This window comes from Ostrinia nubilalis, chromosome 27, assembly GCF_963855985.1.
Source record: "Ostrinia nubilalis chromosome 27, ilOstNubi1.1, whole genome shotgun sequence".
Taxonomy (NCBI): domain Eukaryota; kingdom Metazoa; phylum Arthropoda; class Insecta; order Lepidoptera; family Crambidae; genus Ostrinia; species Ostrinia nubilalis.
In genome coordinates, this window is record NC_087114.1 from 2,065,432 (window position 1) to 2,092,972 (window position 27,541).

At 35.3% G+C, this 27,541-nt stretch overlaps 1 protein-coding gene across 1 annotated transcript in view; it reads left to right on the forward strand.

Annotated features, from left to right (window-relative positions):
* Positions 1-20,794, forward strand: part of LOC135084895 (homeobox protein invected-like) — a 117,708-nt gene extending 96,914 nt beyond the window's left edge. The window contains exons 4-6 of the mRNA XM_063979641.1: positions 16,299-16,334; positions 19,970-20,073; positions 20,483-20,794. Of these exons, the coding sequence (XP_063835711.1) occupies positions 16,299-16,334; positions 19,970-20,073; positions 20,483-20,743 (401 nt within the window). The 3' untranslated portion in view covers positions 20,744-20,794. The remainder of the gene's footprint in view (positions 1-16,298; positions 16,335-19,969; positions 20,074-20,482) is intronic.
* Positions 20,795-27,541: the final 6,747 nt, after the last annotated feature.

Below are 27,541 nucleotides of genomic sequence, written 5' to 3' on the forward strand. Positions count from 1 at the left end.
TACCTACAGCGAAGCGCCCCGCCGGCGGGTATTATATCAGTCGAGTGTCACGCGCGCGCCCGTCAGGACGCTCTGGCGTGCGTTGTAGTATGATTATAATTCTATGATCGAAGTATTATTTAAAAATGGACATAAAGAGAAAGAAATATTGTGCGGCGTTCGGGTGTTTAAATTCGAAAAGAAATCTACCGGATTTATCTTTTTTTTTCGCTTCACAAAGATGCTGAAAGGTATGTTGGCCATATAGGTAATCAATAATTCTTAGGATAGTATAGGAACCTAACCTACTATTATACTACTGCTCAGAATGCGTTCGTTCGTTTCAGCCAAATGACGTCCACTGCTGGACAAAGGTCTCTCCCAAGGTTTTCCATAATGAATGCATACTTACCTACATACGTACTTCATTACAAATAAGTAGATTAATTATTTTTTCACTAGACAGCAACCCTAACAGCGTAAGAAGAGTTCAGAGGCACGCGATAGAAAGAGACAAAACTTGTAGGTGAATAAAATTGTAGGTACGTAGTGCTGTGCGAGCTGAATTCCACTGTATCGCGTCGTAGCAAGACTCGCATTTATTTAAATCGTCTTGCGGAGTAATCCTTCTGTACCTGTACTATTACTTATTCTGTGCCTCAACGTTCAACTAATTATACTTCTTTAGTTACTAAACCAGTAATTATTTCACTAAAATAAATAAATACTGCTAAAACTGGTTTCGAAATTTAGAAACAAACGTCAGCTTCCCGTTAAATGTTTTCAGTAATTTTTTCTTCAAAAATACCTGATTTATTTTTTGTTTCATATTTTACACATAATTTATTTGAAAGGAACCCAAAAAAAATTACATTTAATCGAATGTTAAACAGATTTTCGGATTAAAAAAGTGTGTAAAAAAAGTTATTTTTTCTTATTCGGATTACTTTCAATTGCACAAAAACAAAAACCACTGCATAATACCATTCAAATGCTTTTATAATCCTTATTTTGACAGCATACTCTTCAATGGAGGTAAAAAAGCGGCAGACCGAGACAGCGCTATACGGTAGACAGAGACGGACATACACCTCCCTTCTGGGTGGCATAGTGATTCACCGCTTAGTAGCGAGTTGATGCGGATTAAAAACCTCTTGTTTTTCGGCGGTGAACGTGTTAACTGTTTGGTTAGATCGCGTCTAGCCAAGTGGGTTCGTAGGGAAAAAATTGTCAATAAACATGGCTGCTGAAAGGCAAAAAAATTGAGGTTTTCGTTGTGCAAAGTTTTTGAACGGATTGTTGTCCCTATTTTGTTAAGTTATTAATTAATTTCAGCATATTTTTGTTGCAAAATTACACTTATTGTAAAGAACTGACATTTAAGATATAAGATTTTAGATATCTCCATAAGCCGTTGGCCGTTAATATCGGTCATCTTAAGACAAGTTATTTTTTTACATAAATGTTTTTGTTTAAAAATAGGTACATATTTGTTTAAAAAAGTGTATCAAGTGACACTTTATTAAGAACCATTTGTAACAGTATTCTGGCAAATAAATGATTTATTTATTAAAAGGACAATGGGTTAAAAAAATCAAAATAAACACTTTGTGAGTAAGCTAGTTTAAAGGGTAGGTATATTATCTGTGGGTAGGTCAAATCCTCCATTTGCCTCTGGTAAATTAGAGGGTCGTGCTCCTGCAGTGGAGACTGAATGACATGATGATGATGATGATAGTTCCTATTAGCTAAGTTAAAAGAATTAAGTGAAATATTTGATTTACTTCTGTTCTATGATTATCTATCATATTTTTTTAAACATGTTTTGTTTAGTTTGGGACTACAGGCGCAGTGTAAAATGTCCAAGGATATTTATTTATTTATTATGTCACTGAGGTCAAATGGTTTTTTTTGTTAACCCTTTACAGGAGATTATAATTAAATTAGCGAACTTTTTAATTTCATCTATTTTTGCAAATTAAAATCAATCAAAAAACATTTGGTGCCTAAATTCAATAACCTATGTCGTTCAATTATAACCCTTAACATCCCGAAACAGGGTATATTATTAAATTAAATTATAAGAATGACTAACGGCCCGGGCGTTCGATGCACGATTCATTCCGCCATTAAGGGCTGATGATTCAATTTTGGAACGATTATTTAAATTTGGAATGCGAATTTCATAATAGTGTTTTGTTTTGTGCCATATTATTAGGTATTTATGAATTCTTTGCAATTTTCGTCTAATATTATAGAGATTTTGTGAGTTTGTTTGTAGGAAGTATTTAATCTACGCATACTTAACAGATTTTGACAATTCTTTAGCAAGCAGAAAGCTGCTTTATTCTTGAGTAACTTAGGTTATAAAATCTATGCGGGCGAAGTCGAAGGCGACTGATTCAAAAATATAAAGCTAAAATATGAAGCTTTTAGACAAAGTGCAAGATTGGCCTGAAGAAATCTCCTTCTAGAAATAAGCTCACATATAATTTTATTTTTTTTAAACAAAAGCCTATGCAGAGCTTTTGTGTGTCTCAAAAAATAATTATTTTGATCTGCCATCAACTACACATACATTTCGCTAATCTACCCTAATATTAAAGTATATCGCCAAAACGTGCCTTCCCACCACACCACAGACTTAAAACCCAAAACCATACCACACACGATTAAAAAAGCAATAAAAAGTATTTCAATTGACAAACAAAAAAAAGTATTTCAAACGACTTCCGGTGTGCTCCCGCGCATAAACGTATTAAAAAGTTTAAAAAACGTTTTATTAATTAAAATTGGCTCTAAAACATGCAATAAACAGATGTTATCGATCGAAAAAATAAAAATCGATCATTAAACACTGACCTATCTATAGACAGAGACAGAAAAAAGACGATGTCCAGCGGAAGACAACTCAATTACATTTCACTGGTACAATATTTAAAATAGAACCCAAAAATTCACTCGAAAACCAACCTTATTACGATTACATTAAGTACAAATTAATTATTCCTTCATTAGCGGCTCGGATTCCTGAGCTAATCCCTTAAAGGTGTCGTTAATTGATAATAAACCTTCGCAAATGATTTTAGAGTTGATTATCGGGTGTGTCCTTTTGGGCAAATAAAAAGGGTTTTTTGATTTGCGATTGTGGGCTTTATCAGTGGGGGATAAGGTGCAGTTTGTAGGTGGCAAAGTGGAGTTGCAGCTAAAGCAGTCAACCCTGAAATGTTTTGGTGACATGAGCACATGACCAGTGGACAAGGAATACGTGGAGATATTTTAAAGTTAGCTCTATTTTTTTTACAACAACAAAAAAAGTGTAAAAAGTTATTAAAAAATGATTTGTTTTTGTAAACAAAAGGAAAAGTGTCTAAAATAATAAGTGATAAAACAAATTACTAGTTGTCTGGAGTGTTGTGCTATAAATTGTTTAAAAATTACACGACAATTTGATGTTTTAAAATCGGTAAATTAAATTAGCAAAGTTAGCTTTTGATTTAGCAAACGTAAAATGTATAAGTATTTTAACAAAATGGACAGCAACTTATATTAAAATAAATATGTACTCTGACTCTACATCGAAATCTCAGTTTTTAAAAGAACAGATTGTTTTTCGAAGATGGTTTTAAATTACCTAACCCTTTTACACTATTATTTTATTGCTTTTTCAGATTTATAAATGAAAATAATTTTCTTAAAAATTTAAAAAAAAAACCTTAAAAAGTTCTAACTATTTTTTTTTAAAGAAAAAATATTTTCCAACCTATTTTAAAAAAAATATTTTTTTAATAAAACTTCTCAAAAAGTCTTCAGCCACACTCCCAATCCGCGACTCCACCGCGGCGCGCTGGGTGGCCGGCCACCCGCAACTCGAGTTAGGCGCCGCGTGCGCTGCGTACGGGCTTCCTGCGAACGAAAACCAAAATAATTCGAAAATATACTAAAGTGGCCTAAAACGAACAAATTCTAATTAAAAACTAGGTCTTACTTAGGTTAAAAATAGCCCTAAACTAGGGCTTGACTTTAAAAAACTAGTTCAAAATCATGGCGAAAATAGCGCGGCGCACGCGCTCGTACGGGGTTCTTGCGAACGAAAATATGTAAGTAATTGAAAATTTTAAGAAACTAGCCTGCATTTTTTTAAGAAAGTTGCGTACGGTCTTCTTTTGAGCTAAAAACGAAAATAGGTAATTACTAAAGAATAAGTAAACAATTGCTAAATTAAGTTCTGCATAACACTTAACTTAAAGCTAAATTAGGTTTTAAAATCAGCCAAAAAGTAAATTCTAGACTTCAACAAAACTTAAGTTAAACTAGTTTAAGAGTCTAAACAAGACTAAATTGAACCCACTCGTAACACAAGCTTTATTTAATAATTGTAGTAGGTACGAGGGGTTAACGGGACGGATTTAAAAAAAAGTCCTGCTTTTTTAAATGCAACATTGCCTTCGCACCGCACTAAAAGTTGCATTGTAGAACGATTGTGAAATTAAATCTGTCACGAATGTTATGAACTTATGACTTACACCAATCTGCCCACGGCCTAGAATTAAAATTCATTTATTTTTTGCAAATTTTTTTGCAAATAGGCTTTAAAAAAGCTCTTTTACACGTCCCAATATTAACCCTACCACTGCTTCGGGACAATAAATGGGCCAGTGCTGAGAAGAAGCAGCGCAAGAAACTCAGTCACTATTGTCAGCCTCCTTTTCAAGGTTTTACAGTCTTTGAAATATACAAATTATAGTCATAAGTATTAATTTATCTAGTAGGTACTTAAATGTCCGTTTTCACCATCATCCCCTAATTTTAAAGTGTCCCTATGAAATCTAAATTCCTATTAAATGTTACCATAGGGTCACTTATAAATTTGGGATTGATGGTAAAAACGGGCAAAAGAGTCTTTGGCAGTGGCCAAATTCTGAGCAGAGAACGGTTATCGGACTTCCAAAGGCTTAGAATAAAATCGAGACTGTTTCAAGCTGTCAATTACGTCACACGCCATTCCCACGAGTCACCGTCATGACACAGCAGTCAGCATTACCGTCATACTGCCTACCTTCACGCATTCCTTGTTTTATAGCGCCCAATTACCCCCAATTAAAGAGTAATTAACAGTTTTGGAATCGATGCAGCTGCCGTTTCATTAGCAAAGAATTTTGAGGAAATAACTGAGTATTTGGCAGATTTTTGGTGATAAAAGCACTTACTAAATGCCTGTGTAGTTAATTCGTTATTTTTAGATTTAAATGCTCATCATCATGAGGCCATTTAGTCTCCACTGCAGGAGCACGACCCTCTCTAATTTACCAGAGGCAAATGGAGGATTTGTCCTACACTCCCCACGCTGGCCAGACGGGTTGGGGAGGCCTGATGCTCGCATATTTGTCCCTTAGTCGCCTCTTACGACATCCACGGGAAGAATGGTGGTCATATTCTACTTTTCTGGAAAGAGTCGGCTAAAACCTTATTAACGATAGCTATATATTTTTCTAACACACTCAAAAACAACTTTTAAGTGGGCGAAGGCCTCAAACTTCACAATATGCTAATTTTATTGATCATTGACAAAGCATAAACTATCGGTTTTGACATTTATAGCTTTATTATCTGTCCAGCCGATCCGCCATCTTGCTTTTTGACAGTTTTTTTCGTCCAATTACGTATGCATTCGGTTTATAGCCGAATATTTATGTTAATTTTGACAATAATTATGTTCTAGGCATTTTTAATTGTCGGATATGGATAATGATTGTGTTATATTATGATAATTTTGGTGTTAATGAAGAAATAATGATACACATTGCATAATGCGTAAAGGCATACTACAAAAATTTAAATTTTGATGGTTTATTTTGCTTCCAAAAACAATTTTATTAACCTTAACAGTTATTTCAAACTACGAGTACCTAGTTAACTCACACAAGACACAATCTCGTATTGAGAAAGACTTTCAAAATTATATTTACTTAGCACTGGGGCTTTAGCTCCAGACAGACTATACTAAATTCTAAAGACTATACTAAGCTTTTGTATTCTTGTAGGTAGGGGAAAGTAGTACGAGTTGATCCCCTGGGGTAAGATGATCTTTCGCGATTGTGCTGAAACCACTAACGTCATTTAGTTTCTTTCACTGGTAAAACATAGCTCTGGACACATCCCCGCCTCAGTCAAATCGTAATGGTGGCGTGAGCGATACATCGAATTTGACGAGAAAAAAGAAAAATTGTGTACTTCTGATCTAAAATAGGCATGACTTTGAGTTTATGTTACTTTAATTCAAACAATGTTAAATGTAATTACTGTTGTCGTTAGGCTTTCTATTATGTTTAATTTTAATATTTTGGCCATAAAAACGTAGCCGCGTACTTGTAGATTATTTTAGCAAATATTTAACAAAAAGTGGGACTTGGGTCAAGATGATCCCTTCCTATATGTACGAGATGATCCCTGGGAATTAAAACAAAAAAGTAAATGGAGTAGGTAAAGGGAAGTGAAATAAAAGAAAGAGAACTTCATATAACTCACCTGAGTCTGAAGGAGATGATACTGAGTGGCTGTACTGAACAGAAAAGTTTTCAAGCGATACCAAGGGTGAAGGATGGATAAAATGTTATGCATGTGGAAAATGGGGCCATAAAGCATGTGCTGGGGTAGAGGGTGATGAAGCAGGTGAATTTATTTGTGATATATTCAACACAGCTCCAGCCAAAAAGCGTTTCAATTATTTAAACGCTTTTTAGCAGGTACTAAGAAAGAATCAGTTATTTTCGTTATTTAATTCGTAAATGTTTTTCTTTTCTAACTTTTTAACGATTTGTTCGCATAATAAGGTACTCCGAAAGGAATATAACCAGAAAAGAATAGATCATAGAACAGAATCATAGGGATCATCTTACCCCTACCTTGGGGATCATCTTACCCACAGGGGTGTACAAGACGATCACTTAGTAAGGTTTTGCAAAAAATGAAATATTTTAATGAAACCACAATTAATTTCTGGTTTTGAGTATAAGGAAAGTTGGATAGATAAATATACTAGTAGTAATCGTCTTTATTTTTGGTTTACCTTGAAAAATGTGTATTTTACAGCGATTCCCGCTTAAGGGGATCATCTCGTACTACTTTCCCCTACTATGTTCTTCTAATTAATTTCGTGGCGGGTCCAATGACAGTTTAACTTTCCCCCGGGACAAACTTGGCCTTCACTGGTTGGGTTATTGGCGGTCAAGTTGTAGATCCTGGCTACACAGGAGTTGCAGAGGTGGGAACAAGAGGTGGAAATAGTCCCGTTGAGTGAAAGATGAGTACGCTCAAGCTGGAAATCTCAAAGAAACCGGGCCTAAGTTTGTTTTAAACATTTTTTGTTAGGTATTTATCAATTATCTCAGATGTCATCGTATTACATTCGCGACCGGTGGGACTGGCCTTAATCAAATAAGTTAGTTTCTCACGTGTTACTAAGCTTACATAGTGCTGTGTACTTATCGATTTGCTTTTAAGAATTATATCGATAAAAATTACTCATTTACTGGCAATTCCCATGGCCTAGACTTTAAACTGGCACAGATATCAATCGCTCTTCTCCCCGTTACTGTCGCATTAAAAATAATGTTGGGTAGGTAAATGATTAATTCTTTCTTTTAACAATATAGCACCCCACAATCATTCATCAAGCCAGTTCATGACATCCAGTTAAGACCAAGGTAGGTAGTATAATGGGACTCAAACTCAATATAAATACTCAATCTGTACGGACGCCTCTTCAGCATAGCTTGTAGTTTAATGTTATATGTACTGTATTTTTATTTTATTTTTCTATGCTGAATAAAGTATTCTTATTCTTATTCTTAAATCTTAATTGTAATGGAACGCAAAAGCTTAAAATCTCATCACATCTATCACTTAACTGGTAGAAAACCCTTTCACTCTTATCATTGTATCCGCGATGAATCGACTCTATCAATAGCCTAATTTTTCTTATGTATCTTCTGTTTTATATCATCATCATCATTTCAGCCATAGGACGTCCAATGCTGAACATAGGCCTCCCCCAATGCTTTCCATATTGATTTTTGCGTTTTAAATCATTTATTTATTTTTAACGCTTGCCACTCGAAAATCCATTGCCAGCTTTTAGCGGTTACTGCAGTCTGTCGACTCTATCGATAACTTACAGCCCATCACTAAACTCGTCGGATTACCAGTGATTTACTACTGAATTAATGTGGTTTTGTTATTTACGAGCCAGATAAAAGACAGAGCTATTGATGCCACGGAAATATTAAAAACTCTACTGATTAAGCATTTACAAGTACCTACAGTCAGCGTCAAATAGTTCGTGACACCCAAAGTGGCCAAAATGTTGACAACACAACCTTATTCCAATGAGGGCTATCGTTTTTATACTTAACAGTTGGCACCCCTGGCGATTGACAGGACCTTACTCTACAGTGGCGCCATCTTGATGAGTGCAAATGCGATAGTCCTCCTACCACTTTAGCGCTCACCAGTTGGTGCCACTGTCTTCGCTACTAGCAAGTGACAGGACCTTACTCTACAGTGGCGCTAACTGGTGAGCGCTAAAACGATAGCCCTCATTGTAACAAAGACGTGTTGCGAACTTTTTGGCTACTTTGGGTGTCACGAAACTATTTGTCGCTGACTGTACTCGTTAAACTTGTTATGTAAAGAAATAAAAGCGACTTTTATGTTGTACTAGCGGCCGCCCGCGACTTCGTACGCGTGGATCTCGTTTTCTCCCCCCCCTTCATCTAACGCGGTTCAGATTTTTTCATTAAATTTTTTTTCCCGCTAACTCCCGTTCCCGTGGGAATTTTGCAATATCCTGTTGAAACTAAGCTTTAAGTTTACTAAGGTACCTGCATGCCAAATTTCAAGCGTCTATCTTACGCGGTTTAGATTTTTTCATACAAATGTTTTTTCCCGCTAACTCCCGTTCCCGTGGGAATTTTGCAATATCCTGTTGTAACTAAGCTTTAAGTTTACTAAGGTACCTGCATGCCAAATTTCAAGCGTCTAACTTAAGCGGTTTAGATTTTTCATACAAAAGGATTTTCCCGCTAATTCCCGTTCCCGTGGGAATTCCTAAGTATCCTATAACCTGCCCAGGAGTATGAAGAATAATTGTACCAAGTTTCGTTAAAATCCGTCGAGCAGTTTTTGTTTCTATAAGGAACATACAGACAGACAGACAGACAGACAGACAGACAGACAGACAGACAGACAGACAGACAAAAATTTTACTGATTGCATTTTTGGCTTCAGTATCGATCACTAATCACCCCCTGATAGTTATTTTGAAAATATATTTCATGTACAGAATTGACCTCTCTACAGATTTATTATAAGTATAGATTAATTCTGTGTTTAATAAAGTTATACTAAAACTTTGTTTTTATGATTTTTGCAAATTTTGAAGCCTATTTTAAACTTCTCAATGTAGGTGATTTTATTGAAGTGACATAGATATGACACTAAACTACTTCTTCATGAGAGAATTTAAAATGTTGTTGCACTGTTTTTTTTTCATTTGCTTACTCGTGCCCGTTCACGAACATTTAAATGGTTAATAATCCACCATTATTTTTCATTAATATTTGGCCAAATACACATTTAAAGCAGAAAAATCGATTATTACTTGTGTTAATGTCATTTTATAGATTTTATTACTAGTTTTGGTAAATAAATGTAGGTATTTTGATGTCACTAAATATAAATTAAGGCTGAGTTGAACCACCTAACTTTGACTGTAACCGGTGTTTTTTTTGTATGAAGTTTGACAGATTTTTGACATTTGTCAAAGTTAAAGTAAGATGGTGCAACCCAGCCTTTGACTTTAAAAACAAAAAGTAGACTAACATATAATAACTTCTTTCAGGTCAAAATGAACGAATTCATCAAAATTAGTTCAGCAATTTAATCCTGAAAACGTAACAAGCCTACAGAGTTAATTTCGCATTAATATCATTAAATACAAATTAACAACGACGTGATATGATAGAAAATATTAATGAAACAAAAACACTTTTCAGTTTCTAATAATCTTAATTAACGTTAATTTTAATAATGATTAAATGCAATAAAATACATTACGCAAAAATGTTGGATACGTTTACCGAAAACATGGATTAGTGTTGAAATTAATTAGTTTTTATATTTATAATGTTATGCAAGCTGTATTTAGTTTCACGAATTAAAACTAATAATTATTGCTATTTATTGTTAAATATGCAACTGTTAAACTGTCGTAAGCATTGAGTGCTAAGGTTACCACAAAATATCAATAAAATCACTTTTATTTTGGAGATTGAGAATTGTTTGCATAATATTTTGATACCACTTGGAAATAGAAGTGTACATTTGAAAGAATAACAATAAATCACATCTTACTAATATTATAAATGAGAAAGTTTGTACATGGATGTCTGGATGTCAACATGTTTGTTACTCTTTCACGTAAAACTACTGAACGGATTTTGATAGGCTATAATTTATGACGATCTGTGACAAAATAAATTTCACGCGGGTGAAGCCGCGGGCAAAAGCTAGTCTATCTATACTTATAATAAATCTGTAGAGAGGTCAATTCTGTACATGAAATATATTTTCAAAATAACTATCAGGGGGTGATTAGTGATCGATACTGATGCCAAAAATGCAATCAGTAAAATTTTTGTCTCTCTGTCTGTCCGTCTGTCTGTCTGTCTGTCTGTCTGTATGTTCCTTATAGAAACAAAAATGTGTGTGGAAAATGTATGTGTGTGGAAATAAATAAATAAATAAGTAAATAAAAAACTACTTGACGGATTTTAACGAAACTTGGTACAATTATTCTTCATACTCCTGGGCAGGTTATAGTATACTTAGGAATTCCCACGGGAACGGGAATTAGCGGGAAAATCCTTTTGTATGAAAAATCTAAACCGCTTAAGTTACACGCTTGAAATTTGGCATGCAGGTACCTTAGTAAACGTAAAGCTTAGTTACAACAGGATATTGCAAAATTCCCACGGGAACGGGAGTTAGCGGGAAAAAACATTTGTATGAAAAAATCTAAACCGCGTAAGATAGATGAAGGGGGTAAAACGGGATCCACGCGTACGAAGTCGCGGGCGGCCGCTAGTCCTAAATAATATCGATAAAACCATAAGTCATTTTAGTAAATCAAATCGATCATCTTTGTTCTGTTTTTTATTTTTTCTTTTTGTGTCAAATAAAGTTTTTCTTATTCTTATTCTTATTATCATTGGGTAGTTGACACTATAATAACAAGACACCACTTAGCAAATTTAGCATTACTAACTTAGCTTCCCTCTCTATTTTTCACACTTTTACTGATTTAGCAAAAGTGTGAAAATTAGGGAATGGTGCGTTTTGACAGTTTAAAAAAAGTATGTCAATTGACTGTGCTGTCAAATACCCAATTGATTGCTTGCATTTCGTTATTATTTGTTGCCGTCACTCTCGCAAGCAGCCTGACACTCCTTTAGAGTGTTGTAACGGTTGTCGTTGCCTAAACATCCCCCGTAGATGAACGATTCGCATTTTCCACTGTCAGGATTGTAGCCGTAACTGAAAATAGAGGAAGAAAGTTATCTAAATCTACTATATAAAAATAAGTCGGGTTTTCCTCCCTGACGCTATAACTCCAGAACGCACGAACCGATTTCCACGGTTTTGCATTCGTTGGAAAGGTCTCGGGCTCCGTGAGGTTTATAGCAAAGAAAATTCGGGAAAAGGGGGTAAAACAGGATCCACGCGTACGAAGTCGCGGGCGGCCGCTAGTAATATAATAAATAAATCGTCACTATACAAATAGTAGAATTAAAGATTCATTTGAAAATAATGTTTATCAATTCAAATAAATATCTTAAAAAATAATGACATGACACCTTATTTTCTGTACATTTATTTAGAAACAAAAAATAATTGGACATTATACTTAGTTTACTTAGAGATCATCATAGTATTTATTTATTTATAATTTGGTCTCTAATTTACTTTGCAAAATCATTTTTTATTTAACTCGAGCTTCTGTGCCCAATCTAAATCCGCCATTATAAACAAAAGAAGGATAACTTAAAATAAACTAATTTTGATTCTCTCACAATTTTTTTTTTTTAATGTGATAATTTATACCTTACAATTAATAAAATTACCTTTACAACCGAAATTGCACCTTGAGCAACTTAAAATAAGATTCAGAATTATTTTCCATTGCATTTTAAACATCAGCTGTCTGAACTTAAATTTTGCCAGTGAAATCTCAACTCTACAGCTTAAGCATTAATGCATAGAATCAATTTGTTATATTTGGACGTCAGTAAAATGCGTTCTTAATTCAAATTTGTGAAGTTCCAAATAAATCGATTGAGGTCGTATACTTTTTAAATTATGCCGAATATGTTTTCTATGGTAGCTTAACTGTCACATTGTACGTTTCAGTTGAAAATGAGTCTTAATTTAAGCGAATTAGGTAGAGACTTTGTTTCAATGATGATGTAATAATAATAATCATTAATTAGTTAAAATGTCTTCATTATAGAAACGTTGGTGGTATTTTTAAACGAGTTTTTAAGATTTTTTGTTTTTTTTTTAAAATAACCATATTAACAAACATTACTATGAGGTTTCACAGTGCTCGTGGACGCATAAGGTGAAACACGAACCAATCACAGAGCTCTATTCAACGCTGTGCGTTCGATTTGTTGCTTCACTTAAGCAAGCATCGGTTGTGAATACGGGCGTTAGTTACATATCGAAGAAAATTTAGCGATCTATCATTATTAGTTAAAATATCATTAATAAATCAGAATAAACTTCTAAAGAAATATTAAGTAACTAGCGGCTGCCCGCGACTTCGTACGTATGCATGCACCTGTTTTACCCCTTAGGGGTGGAGTTTCGTAAAATCCGTTCTTAGCGGATGTCTATCTACACCCTATAAGGAACCTACGTGCCTAATTTCCAGTTTGTAGGTGTTATAGTTTCTGAGATTTCGTGAATAATCAGCGAGTGGTATTTCGCTTTTAAGTATTTACTTGGCATGCCTTTGCCTGTGCAAACCGAACGAAGCCCAACTGAACAGAAGAAAAAAATGATCATCGATTGATCATTACAATTCGTTGCCCAGATCATCCAAAACTGATTCGTCATGGCGATGTCACGTTAAACTCTGCCCAAGTCTAGGCCATAGACAACACAATTTCGGATTGGTCACAGAGCATAAAGAGTTAATAAAGAAAATAATGATCAATCGGTCGGATATGTGTATTTAAGGGGAAGCCACAAATTGTTATTTTAAATATTTAACTCTGACGAGTTTTAGGTCAAAATGAGTTTAAAGACTTACGCCCTTATTCACAAACGATGTTGCTTAAGTGAAGCAGCAAATCGAACGCACAAAGTTGAATAGAGCTCCGTGATCGGTTCGTGTGTCACCCTGTGCGTCCACGCGCACTGTGAGACCTCATAGTAATGTTTGTGAATATGGGCGTGAGTTTTTGCGCTGTTTCTTCTTAGATCGGGCCCATTTATTGTCCCGAAGCAGTGAATACTGGGACGTGTAACAGTGTTTTTTAAAGCCTAGGCAAAAATAACTCAAAACTAGAGTCCCGGGAAAGTACATAGGATAGTTTTTATCCCGGTTTTTGAAACAGGGACGCGCGCGCTTAACTTTTTCTGTGATAGACTTCAAATCTCTGTGTTACTTTAACAAACGTCAAAAGTTTGTCAAACTCCATACAAAAAACACCGGTTATGGTTACAGTCACGGGTAAAGTAAGTTAGAGCAACTCAGCCTTAGGATTTTTTGATATTTCACTAAACTCTTTCGACACACATAAAGTCCATATTTTAATATAAAATTTTCCATTGTTTCTACTTTTCAGAATTAGGTACTTCTGAGTTTTCAAGTCATGTAAAAATAACACAAGTTTTTAAATATTTCTAAGAAAATGCAAAATTTTGGCATTACTCCAACGTGAGTACCACCTAGGAGTGTAGTGGCATTGGCACAAAAACTTCGTATTGGCTTTTCTTTTAAATATTTATAAGGTGGCACTGAAACCTAAATGACAGATAACGTCATTCAGTCAAGCTAATTAAGAATGTGTATGTAACACAATTTTTAAGCTTTTTTTCTGGCTAGCGTGGGGAGTGTAGGCCAAATCCTCCATTTGCCTCTGGTTATGCTCCCTCAGTAGAGACTCAAATGACCTGATGATTTTGGTCAACACTGTGACAACTGTTATTTTGCAAAAAAACTGTATCGATGATAATGGCTAAACACTTAGGCTGAGTTGCACCATCTTACTTTAACTTTGACAAACGTCAAAAATCTGTCAAACTCCATACAAAATACACCGGTTATCGTTATAGTTACGGTCAGTTTGGTGGTGCAACTCAGCCTTATAGTTCTGTGTTCTATAAAAAATACCTAATAGTTCTTCTGCTTCTACCATAAAGTGGTTTATTTCAACCGGCAGACAGTGGTGACCAAGTTTGTTGCGCTTCTTCTCAGCACTGGCCAAATGTTGGTCTCGTCTCGAAGCGCTGACAGGAAAAAAAAATAATGAGACATGTAATGCTTATGAGCATTTGACGGTTAATAACTAATTTAATTATTTAAACAAATAAAGATATTTCAAATTTTGTTTTGCAACAATAATATTTAGTACTTTAAACTAGTTTCACTTTTGACTGATCTACATCTATATATATAAAAATGAAACCCGTTTTCCGTTGTCACGACATAACATGAAAACGGCTTGACCGATTTGGCTGATTTTTTTTTGTAGTTTTCTAATACTCTGTACAAGGTTTTTACGGAAAAAAATATAAAGAAAATCTCTACGCTAAGGCGGTACGAAGTTCGCCGGGTCAGCTAGTATATTATAAAACTCAGAACTCAGAACTCAGGTCACTGACTGATTCATCACGAAATCTCAGAAACTACAAGTCCTAGGAGTCTCAAATTTTGCATGGGGGTTCCTTTTAGAACGTAGGTGCTCACTAAGACGGGATTTTGCAAAATTTAACCCCGAAGGCTGGTTTTAGTGTCACGCAGAACGTCCGGTGCGGACCCGCTCCACACGGCCAATCTGTATGAACTTCTGGGGAGCGTTTTAGAGTAATGCGGTCCGGAGGAACCGCTCGCTCTCTAGCAGTTCATACAGATCGGCTGTGCTGAGCGATCCGCACTGACTGACAGTCCGCGTGACACTAAAACCAGCCTAAGGGGGTAAAACAGGGTCCACGCGTACGAAGTCGCGGGCGGCTGCTAGTACTCGTATAATATAAGCTGAACCCGGTTCTCCTCGTGCATTCGCCTTAACCGCACGGATATCGGAGCCGTATTCTATAGGTATAGCCGATAAATAAGCCGTGGTAGCCAAGATAAAGATCCGTAATTACCCGTAATGTCTTAATTAGGCGGCGGTGGGTGGTCTGTGACGTCATGCGTATGCGCAGACTAGTGATGGGGCCTGGTTTTGTTCGGGATATTAAAATTAAGGTTTAAAGTTAGTTGGTTTATAAAGATTATTGACAAGAAATATCCATTTTTTGGAAGCCAGAAAATGTTATTTGAATGGTCTAACTAAATGTAATAAAGACTCGATGAATACAGACTTTTAGTCGGTCGATAGTTTGGTCGGAATTTGTATAAGGAATCGGTCGATACTAAATTGGTGAAATTGAACACTTCCATACTTACTCATAGTAATTTTTTAACTGCCCGACCAAACTATCGTCTGACAAATGTTTGTAGACTGCGGCGTGTCTTATTCATTTTCTTATTATTCAATATAGGCTTATTAAATATTTAAGTTGAGTAAAATGTTATTGACTCCTGTGAAACCACGTGTTCCCAACTGTAGACTCCATACTTTAAGTTTGCGGTCAACATTTACTTTCACATAATGATTGATAAATTATTTTTGCGATAATGCGATTTATTTCATAGAGTAAAAAAACATTTTCTGTTTTGTAACTGTATGTTTCCCAAATATAAATAATGTTGTTTAAAACCTAATGTTGTATAAAAGGTTATTTATATATAATAGGTTAAACAACATTATTTATATTTGGGAAACATACAGTTACAAAACAGAAAATGTTTTTTTACTCTATGAAATAAATCGCATTTTTATGCCTTTCTTAAAAAATATTTCAAAAAAATTACTACATTAAAAATATTTGCGAAATATTGAAACCTAAATTAGTCCATTATGTTTAGTTTGTATTTTATTTGTGTAATTAATTTGTGTCTAATTGTTTGTTTTCTTTTGTTTTAGGACGAAGTAAGTACGGGAGCCGCTCACGGGATTCACGTGAGGATATTCCAATTATTTTAATTTAATTTGCATTTTAATTTAATTTTAGTTTTGCGCATGGAGAATTAAAATTAATGTTTGAGGAAAAATATTATTTTGAGGATTTTTTTCATCGTCATATTGAAAGTAACTTTATTTATAATATTTTAAAATAGATATTTAGTAGTTTAAATAAAACAAGGATAGTACATTCATGTATACATATCGATGGGTGCCTGGAATAAAGCCGCAATAGCCATAGCAGCAGTTTTCCGATTAAGTGATTTTAGTAAACTGCGGGTCCCTATACACCTTTTGAAATTTTTTCAGAATTTTATCTTTGAAACTGCCTGATTTACCAAAAGCACTATGGATATTGAATCGTTATTCCCATTCATCATTTAAAATTTGTTGACCGGAATAATCGTGCCATAAACAATGTTAAAACTTTTATTTAAATCTTCTACAAGCAAACGTCTATTACTGTATCCTTCAGATCAGCGCCCGAGGCTGCAATACACTATTGCTGTTTGATTAATTGCACACTTTTTACCGGAATAAAACCACAATGGACTCTTACGGAACGGACTTTCAATGTATGAAGCGGCAATATGTATTTCTACCTTTTTTTAAAGTATATTCTAAGCACTATAAGCTTATGCACATTAAATGTTACTCCAGAAAAAATAACGCATCGTTTGATATACAAACCGTTTTGATACGCCTCGTAGTTTAGAATTATTCAAAATTGACACTAAATCTCTTCTCCTGTAAAATTGTGTTTTGTCGATTGTGGCTTTATTCCCGGCACCCATCGATATATTTTAATGTTGAAAGCATTTAATTATTGACTAGATTAGAAAGATCTAGAACTAGATTTTCCTAGTTCATATCTAACGATCTATCGTTATAAATAAATAACTAAACTTTTTTATTACTACCGATAGAATTCGATTAACTTATCATCAATTTCAGTACTTTTTAATTATATCACTGCGGTAGGTGCTAACCAATCTTTGCTTTCAAAAAAACAAAAAAATCCTGACGAACTTGTTAATTCAATAAAAAATGTGTCAAAAACTCAGCGACCGTACCTAAGCACCGTCAAAACATCGAATTAGGCTGGCTAATTGAACCTATTCAGTGTTGCGACAAAAAAACTGTCCCCGAACCACTTTCTTCGGAATCGGGTAAAAAATACAGGGTCAATGACCGATCATTTATCACGTGTAAAAAATGGTCGATTTTGAGTTGGGACCAGTTTGTTATAAATGCGCCTTTTTAAAACGCTTCGTTATCGGTAGAACAATGGGTCTTTAGGTTGATTAAGAAAAAATATGATTGTGTTTTGGATTGATTGTTTTAATGGTGTTGATTTTAGTGTGCACTGTTAAGGAAGCGAATTTTAAAGTTTAGATAACACGGGGATTACGTGACTAATCGTTATTAGTTCTTTTTGATCCTACCACAGCAACTTCTGTGTGCTTAGTGCGAGTTTGCATTGAATTTCGTCGTCGCTAGCGAGTGCGTCAAAAAAATCTATGAAGATTTTAGTTCTTGAAAGTAACCGCTAGGGACGCTGTACAATCCGTCATACATTTAATGTCATTTTTTACGCAGTCGCTAGCGAGACGTTTGATGTAAACTCGCACTAAGCCCCGATTTCAATCAAAATTTCTTGAAAATTAAAGATTAAGTCATTTATAACTTAAAATTAATTAACTAAACCAAGCTAAATGCACAGAAAACTTAACCTATTTGCTGCCAAAAATACAGCGCACATTAAAATTAAGTTTTTATCATTATTTTGTATTATTGTTTGCACAGTTTTTTATTTTTGCACTTTGTTGTTTATTTGATTAATTTAAACCCTGTTATTTGAAAGTATGTATTTGAGTTATTTAGTATGTTACTGTAAATAACATGCATGTGAGTGTTTGTTTTCCTTTTTTTTACTGTTTTCTCGAAAAAATATATCTACCCACGCCAATAAAACTTAGCGGACTTGTAAGATGTCCTAAAATATACATAATTTTTGTCTCGTTCAAAATACTACAATAGTTAAGTATTTTACATTAGTCAAAGATATTTTGATAGTATTTTTTTGTAAGATTGCCAATTTTTACTGTCGTGGAACATACTTACAACCCAATCGAGTTAACAGCGCACCTCGCTGGAATGCGACTGTCCCTCACTTCCCCGCGTTCGCCCCGTCCACGACGTGACGTCACGGCCGCAAGGTGCGCAGTTAACCGTCAACTGCGTTGTACTTGTAGTGACTGTTAGCATTATCAATCACCATGTTAACCAGAAGAACCGAAGATCTCAGAAGAACCGCCCGTCAGGCAGTCGGTGAAATATTTTGACCAATTTTAAATTGTGACGTTTCGCGGCTCACGCGGCAGTGAATTGGTTAAGATATTGCATCGTCCGCTTGGCTTGGGAATGCCGACGTGGGACTGAGTGCTGACGGGTTAACAGTTTTTTGGGAGGTACAGTCAGCGTCAAACAGTTCGTAACACCCGAAGTAGCCAAAAAGTTCGCAACACGTCTTTGTTAATAAAGGCTATCGTTTTAGCGCTCACCAGTTGGCGCCACTGTAGAGTAAGGTCCTGTCACTTGCTAGTAGCGAAGACAGTGGCGCCGACTGGTGAGCGCTAAAGTGGTACGAGGACTATCGCATTTGCACTCATCAAGATGGCGCCACTGTAGAGTAAGGTCTTGTCAATCGCCAGGGGTGCCAACTGTTAAGTATAAAAACGATAGCCCTCATTGGAATAAGGTTGTGTTGTCACCTTTATTGGCCACTTTGGGTGTCACGAACTATTTGACGCTGACTGTACAAATGGTGAGTAAATTTTGGGGTCAAAACGTAAATGTAACGTGTTTTTGGGGCACTATATATATTTTTATTTTTATTTCTGTGTGTAAAATCGACACAAGTGCTTATTGTATGTTTTTGTATTTTTGTTAAACTTATTACTTTTTTTGGAGCGTTTTTTTTTAAACTAATGAAACTTTATGTGCTTTACTCAAAGACTTAAAAAAATATTCCAACTAACTATTTAGACTTTTTGTAACTTTGTTTTTTTTTGTGTGTGTTTAATGCTTTGTGTGTTTTTTGTTTTTGTCTGTCTTGTCTCTCTTTGTTTGTAACATAAAATGTAAACATTTTGTGTTAAAAAATACAATCATATTTTTATAATCGCCAGTAGACTTACGACCCAACCAGTTTTTTAAATCAAAGACGTTAATCATATTTACTTAAATTAACATTTCTTATAATCACAATTAAGTATGTACTAAATTTTTCCTTGAATATATAATTTAAATCTACAGACCAATTCCACAGTGTCATGATTTTACAATACATAATTCATAAATTGTTGTATCCAAATAGGAAAAATTGATTTAACCCATCAAACCCCAAGTGATCGCATAAGACCGCGTAAAATTGAGTCTCGATTCACGGGGCTTAAAGGATTAAATATGCTATTAAAATTCAATGATTTAGCAGCCAAATCTATAACAGACCACAATGAAAAAACCTCCTAAGTTATCATCATCACACATGTCAAAAGACCTTAGTTTAGTGGAATTGGTCTGTAGATCTATTTTTTAGACAATTCGTGCAACAATTCTGTCTATTACAGGTCCTCGGACGAGGCGACCTAAGAAACCCCCCGGGGACGGTACCCCGACGGATGAGAAGAGACCCCGCACCGCCTTTTCAGGACCACAGCTCGCTAGGTTAAAGGTAAGGATTCGATTCTTGATGGTAGCTTTTAGTAGCAGGGGAGCTGCCAAAAGTAGGTACAGTCAACGTCAAACAGTTCGTAACACCCAAAGTGGCCAAAAAGTTGACAACACCATCTTATTTCAATTGTAAAAAAAACATGTTGAGAATTTTTGGCTACTTTGGATTTTGTGGAAATCCTTGGAGAGCCTTTGTCCAGCAGTGGACGTTCTTTCGCTGAGATGATAATGATATTGAAACGAATTGTGACCTGCTTCTTTATGTGTACATGGTTTACACAGACATTTTTAACCAATTTAGAAGTGGGTGGACGCCTACGCTACGCTTTCCAGTACGTGGCCTTTACTCCAGAACAATGCTGCCCCATCTTGTCAATAAGGTCAATAAAGTTACTATTTTCTTCTCCTAGCACGAGTTCGCCGAGAATCGCTACCTGACCGAGCGCAGACGACAAGCCCTCGCCGCAGAACTGGGTCTAGCTGAAGCCCAAATCAAGATCTGGTTCCAGAACAAACGCGCCAAGATCAAGAAGGCCTCGGGCCAGAGGAACCCTTTGGCTTTGCAGCTGATGGCTCAAGGGTTGTATAACCATAGTACAGTGCCGCTGACGAAGGAGGAAGAGGAACTGGAGATGAAGGCGAGGGAGCGGGAGCAACAGAATCGACGTTAATCTGGAATCTTTAAGGGTTTGGTATGGCAAACGCTTATGTCCATCTGAATAATAATATACTTAAACTTAACAAGATAGCTGGCCTCTGCTAGAAATAGTTGTTTTTTGTTTTGTGCTTGGTTGTACCCTATAAGGGGATCCTCCTATGCAGTTTCGAATGCCGCTGTAGAGATTTTTTTCCACTGCCTCATTTCAAAAGCTGATGATGAATGAATGGTGTAGGTGCGAACCACGCTGCACGCGCTATTTCGAAAAACATTTTCGCTACAGCGTCATTCTAAACTACATAGGACAGCGTCCAAAAGGTGGTATATTTTATGTCAAGATTGTAAAAGCATACCTTATTTGAATTCCTATAACATCGTCATGCAAGTTTTTTTGGCCACAATGCCAGTGCTATACTCTACTTTGATTCTATCAAGGCTTTAAGTGAATTTTAATAACCAAGGATGGATATTTTGTATCTGTTATACCAAAACCCTCTCAAAATCTATATGCAATAACTAAACTGCAAGCATTCACGAATTGCATTCTCATTTTGACATAATAATAAATAATATTTTTCTATTTCTAGTAAACCAAACAGTCGGTAATTCGAGTAAGTGTTTTGACATTAGCACCACAAACGTAATGGCTAATTGACGATTGAAAAAAATTCAGTAGACTTACAGTTTTGGAGATCATCAATAAGTTAAAGTGGTGGTATTATAGGTACTTACAGTTTTTGCAACTCACGAAGGCGAGCGAGCTTTACTTGTGTGTGTACGTGGACATGCACATAACGATAGTGTATGTCTATCAAAACTTTTGAAAAACGATCAGTAGCGAGCCTTCGTGAATTGCAACAACTATACTCGAATTAAAAACACCAACTACTGGATAAATAATTCAGGCTGGGAAATACTTAAACACTGAATTACTCCTGCCTCTCTCTTATTCCTAGAATAAAATTACCTATTTCTGGCTGACATTGAAAAATTTCCTAGAAAAGTCAAAAATATCTAATCCAAGAGCAACAAATGCAGTTTACTTTACGAGTGGAAGTATATCTATGTAAATACATATAAATAAAAAAGAACATAAATAATTCCACAACTTGATCTATTGCGAGATATGACAGTGCACAGGAAACGATAAGTTCATAAAAAACAATAATTCAGTTATGTTAGTCAATAGTATTGAGAAACAAGAATTGAAATCTACCAATTCATCATTAGTTTCCGGAAAAAAACAAGTGCTATTCAGGGCAGTTTATAGGTTTAGCACTTTACTCGGACAGTGCATGGGAGCGGCATGGGAGGGGTGACATTGACATATTTCATTATGGACAAATCATAAAAATCTGAAGTTTTGCTGACGTTTGATGTCTCAAAAACACCCTCCCCCGTGCCGCTTCCAAACCTCAGGCACTGAGTTAAGCGCTAGACTTGTAAAATACACTCGACGTCAAATAAATCGCACCTCCCGCGACAAGCATTTTCAAACGTATGCATCCCCACTTCCCACCAATATTGGTACCATTTAAAAGCCTAGTTCTAACCTTCATTTCATTAAAGGAAAGGGTTTTACCCCAAAAATGTGTCTTTAGAAGGATCCAGAATAACTTCTTCAAAAAATAGGTAGTTACGCTAGAGCCAACTTTTATGGCTATAAAACTGTTAAGTTGGGTTTAATTGCTATCCATCTGTTAAAGAGGAGACGTGAAATCATTATTTGGTTTTATAACCATAAAAATTGGTCTAATTGATCCCATAGGTGGGCCCAAAGTGAGGTATTTTTTCAAGTCACATTTATGGATATGCTAATAATTTATTAAGAAATTAAATGTGTTTTTCTTTAAGGATATTGGGCTTTCAAATAACACCAATATTGTTGGGGCACCATGATTGTGTCAGAAGAAAATCGTTAAAGTTCGCGTCGCGGAAGGTGCGGTTTATTTGATGTTGAGTATATTATGTTGTTTAAGATTTGCCATTGTTCTCACTCCTTGTTTATAGAAACTTAATATCCAGATCGTATTTAGAATTATTTATAGTTCTATAGTCGATTAGGAAGTTTATAGTTTGAAAATGAATATAGTCCTAAAATATTGATTTTTAACTTTACGCCAACATTGCACGATATCGTCCAAAAGTTTTAATATTGTGGAAAAAGTGTGCAATAATTTAGTCCAAATCACATTTTTCTAAATAGAGTTCAAAATAAAGTTTTTATGGCATAAGATTTTTATGTTTAAAATGAAAGAGTTAACTATGATGAGAGTGTATAAATATACTTTTTGTAAAAAATGTGGTAAGGTTATTGTAGATTTTTGGGAATATTTGTTGATTTCATGATTTTTGTTGTTGTTTATTGTTTGTTAATTTTCTGTGTTAATAATATTATGTATTTGCAAAACAATGCTTGATTTCTGTTTCTGCTATTCAAAAACTAAAAATTGTATTATACATAACATTATACATTTTCTTGAATAAAATTAGTCGAACTGTGTCCCACTCGATTGTATAAATAATAATAAGTTAATTATTTGAATAATGTAAATAAATTAGTAATAATTAAATAACAAATAGTTAAGTTATTTATTGTGCAATGTAGCAGTATTAGAGAAATAATATTGACGGCAGTTGGTAAGAAAAACGTTTTATATATAATTTAAAAATCTTGTATAAATTTAAACTTGGTACTATCTGACTCTTGGGAACGGTGGAAAGTTATTAATTGTGTATTTTTTTTAATGTCAACATTTAATAAATTTTTATGGATTGTCGTCAATATTGAACTGGAAATGAAGAAGTAGCGATTTATAGAAAAAACTTATTAAAGAAGTTAAAAATATTATGTTGTTTGATTTTTTACATTAAATATTTCTACAAATATCGTATTGCAGGAAAAGAAATTATTCATTATTATACACTAAAACAATATTTTTTTAAACTTAAATTCATGTTTCAATCTCTAAGTTTAATGTGCTTCAACTAAAATTAAATAAATATTTATTATTTTGCATAAAAATTTATACAATGTCATGGCACCTAATAAAATATAATAACTAATAATTCACTGGAATCTAAATGTAGGTGTGATTTTAAATTAACTAATAATTCAACTAAATAAGATGTCACTGTCTATATTCTGATATGCCATCACCAGTATCCTGATAAGTTTATCATGTCATTAAATTAAAAACAAAAGGCACCAAAAAACGTAATAAAATAAACAATTCACAACCCCTCTTTTTATATACCCTCGCGAAAAAACTTCAAAATTAAACGCCTTCACCGGGAATCGAACGCATTCCCGATTCGCGCCGCCGCAAGTATTCCAATAAAACGCGCCACCCTGTATCTGTCAGTTCATAGAACTAAATTAAAGGGATCGAAATATAGGGTTGGATTCAGGGGAGTTTGAAAAAAGTAATTTTAAGAGTTGCACATTTATTTCAAGTTCAATAGTCACTGAGTTTCTTGCGCTGCTTCTTCTCAGCACTGGCCCATTTATTGTCCCGAAGCAGTGAAGGAGGTAAAGGAATTGCTAAAAAAATGTGCTTTTTGAGAGGCTACTTGCAAAATAATAATGAATTTTGAATTTACCTCCATATCCTAAAAAAAAAGTATTTATTCAATGGTACCTACTATTTACTTTTTAAAGACATATCGTCAGTTGCTGCCCCCCTAGACAAAACGCACTTTTTGATCGAATCTAAAATCGAATCTGTCAAAACTCCATACAAAAAAGGAGCTTTTCGACCACTTTTCGACTGGTTTGCGATTATAATTTGCACTTTGTCTAGACCCACAGGTTCACTTGGGGTAACTGACAAAATACGGTTTTTGAGTTAAATATACAGTTTTTCTTAGTTTTTTCTGCTCTTTCGAATGGTATACGTAAAAAAAAATCGACTGTAAATTAAGATTTTTAGTGAATTTTTTTCAATTACAAAAAAGTTTGTAAATTGATTGACAAAGTAGTGACGTCATCTGCTTGTTACCCTACAAATTCTATGGTAGTTTCAATTTGACAGTTCACAAAAAGTAACGTCAAATTGATTGACGGTGTCAAATACCCTATTTTGTGGGCTTTATTTGTACGGTTTTAGTTTCTTTGGAGACTTTCATAAAGTTACGTGGTGCTAATCGTAAAAACATTCAATATAACTAAACTAAGTAAAAATAATACTGATAATAAATAAACTGATAAAGGTAGCAGGAAGGCGCTGGATGCAGGCCGCTACCAACCTTGCGATGTGGAAGTCATTGGGGGAGGCCTATGTTCAGCTGTGGACGTCCTGTGGCTGAAATGATGATGATGATGATGATGAAGTAAAAATAAGTTTTAGTACGTTAAATCTCTCTGTGGTGAACCTAGGTGAAGAAGGTTGGTGCCTGATGATTTTTACCCGACTGCGGCGCAAAAGGGGGTAAGTAATCCACGAGACAGTTTAATATACCTACTAGAAAGTAAACATTGTAGGAAATAAACAACAATTTCTTCAGACACATTTGGCATGGTGTTAGAAAAATTCCTGCCTGAATATCTAAAAGGAGCTAGGAAGAGTATACAATAAAGTATAAATGAAATGAAACTAAGCAACTTTCCCCATCGAAAATTTTTTTTTTTTATACTTTTCCCAATTCACGTAAAATAAATACGGAAAATCTACAAAAAACATATAGTCCAGTCATTTCGTCCGAAAAAAAGGCAAATAAAAGAAAATGAATTTGCGCTTCTAATTTTTTTATATGTTGTAGGGGATACCTAGAAAAGCTTAACTTGAGATTGTCGACCAAGCTTTCCTAGGAGCTTTCGCCGCCATCTTGGAAAACGCTTAAAATTTGTTTTTCGGCAATAACTCGGCTATCCGATGAGATTCGAAAATTTTTGTAGGACACTTTTTGTAGCTTTCTTTGTGCTCTACAATAACGCCCGAACCATTTTTAGCGTATCATGCATCGTTATCGAGATATCGATCGATAAAGTCAAAAATTTTGGACACAATTTTTGTTTTTTTCTTTTTTTTTCTTTGGGTCTTAATAAATATGAAAAATTCCGAAATAATTAAATAATTAATTAAAAAGTAAAAAGTAAAATTTAATTACCTTTAATTACTTTTTTTTAAGTAACGGCAAAGCATTTGTATTAGTTGGTTCTTGTTTTGATCCCTTGTGAGAAACTTCTCCTGGCTAACTTTTGGAGTAGTCCATGATGCCGCACGACTATTGTGTGAGCCCACCCGTACCCGTAACCCAAGCTTATTTAGCTCCTAGGAAAGCTTGGTCGACAATCTCAAGTTAAGCTTTTCTAGGTATCCCCTACAACATATTAAAAAATTAGAAGCGCAAATTCATTTTCTTTTTTGAATGTACGTAATGACTGGACTAATAGCTCTATAGCTCTAGGCTAGAGCCTCTAGCGCCTTTCTCAGTCAGTGCCTGAGGTATGAGAGCGGCACGGGAGGGGTTCATTGATAAATTTATGACATCTAAATATACATAACTCAAAGGTGACTGACTGACATATTGATCTATCGACGCACAGCCCAAACCACTAGACGGATCGGGCTGAAATTTGGCATGCAGGTAGATGTTATGACGTAGGCATCCGCTAAGAAAGGATTTTACGAAACTCCACCCCTAAGGGGTAAAACGGGATCCACGCGTATGAAGTCGCGGGCGGCCGCTAGTAGCATATAAATCTGAAGGAGATCTGAAGCAGAGTAAATACAAATGAGTAGGCCATCTTCATAGAAACGCTCCGAGCGCGGTTTGTATGTGAGCGCGCGCCAATACGTATACGGCGCGCACGAACACACTGACACGCTCGGGCGTTTCTATGAAGATGACCTACTCATTTGTATTTACTTTGTCTGAAGTCTCGCTGACGTTTTATATTACAAAAACACCTTTCCATACCTCTCTCATCATACCTTAGGTACTGACTGAGGTAAACGCTAGAACTCTAGCTAAAGAACTTGTCAGAAGCTTCCAAAGATCCAAAGCACTATTTTCGCCAAAGCTCGAATGGCAATAACAACGTTTACAGCGTTAAAAACGGCGTCGAATTCGTTTCGATCGATGGAGTTCGCGACTGGAAAAAATAGTTAATTTGAACTTGAGCACGCCTCGCGTGCCAGCGGTAGCGGAGGGGTTACATGGCGACAAGGAATTGACACTTATTTTGTGAAATAACCAGTTCTTTTATTCATTTTAAGTTTGGTATCTCCTACTAGGTGGACCGACGATCTGGTAAAGGTCGCGGGAGGACCCTGGATGCGGGCAGCGAAGGACCGTGCATTGTGGAAAACCTTGGAGGAGGCCTTTGTGGACGTCATTTGGCTGAAACGAACGAACGAAGTTTGAAATGTCCACGCTGGACAAAAGCTTTCCATAAAGACCAGTCCCGTTCTGTCAACTCTCAGCATCCACAATTTCAGATCGTCAGTCCACTGAAACAGTAGTAGCAACAGAGTAGTATAGGACCACCAATCATACTAATGGATGTCGTAAGAGGCGACTAAGGAACTTACACGCGAACATCAAGCCTCCCCAACCCGTCTGGCCAGCGTAGGGATTGTAGGCCAAATCCTTCATTTACCTCGCAGTTTGGAATTAGATAATGCTGTGAAAAACTGTGTTCGTATGTGCATAAGTAGGTGAAACAAAACAATGTAACATCGCTTCTAATTCACTCAAGAAGTCCGCATGAGGTTTTTAAAGTGCCACATTTCTGAAACTCAGGTATGAGTAAGCTTCTTTCATTCATCAAAAAAATCATTATTTCTAGCTATTAACAGAAACGGAC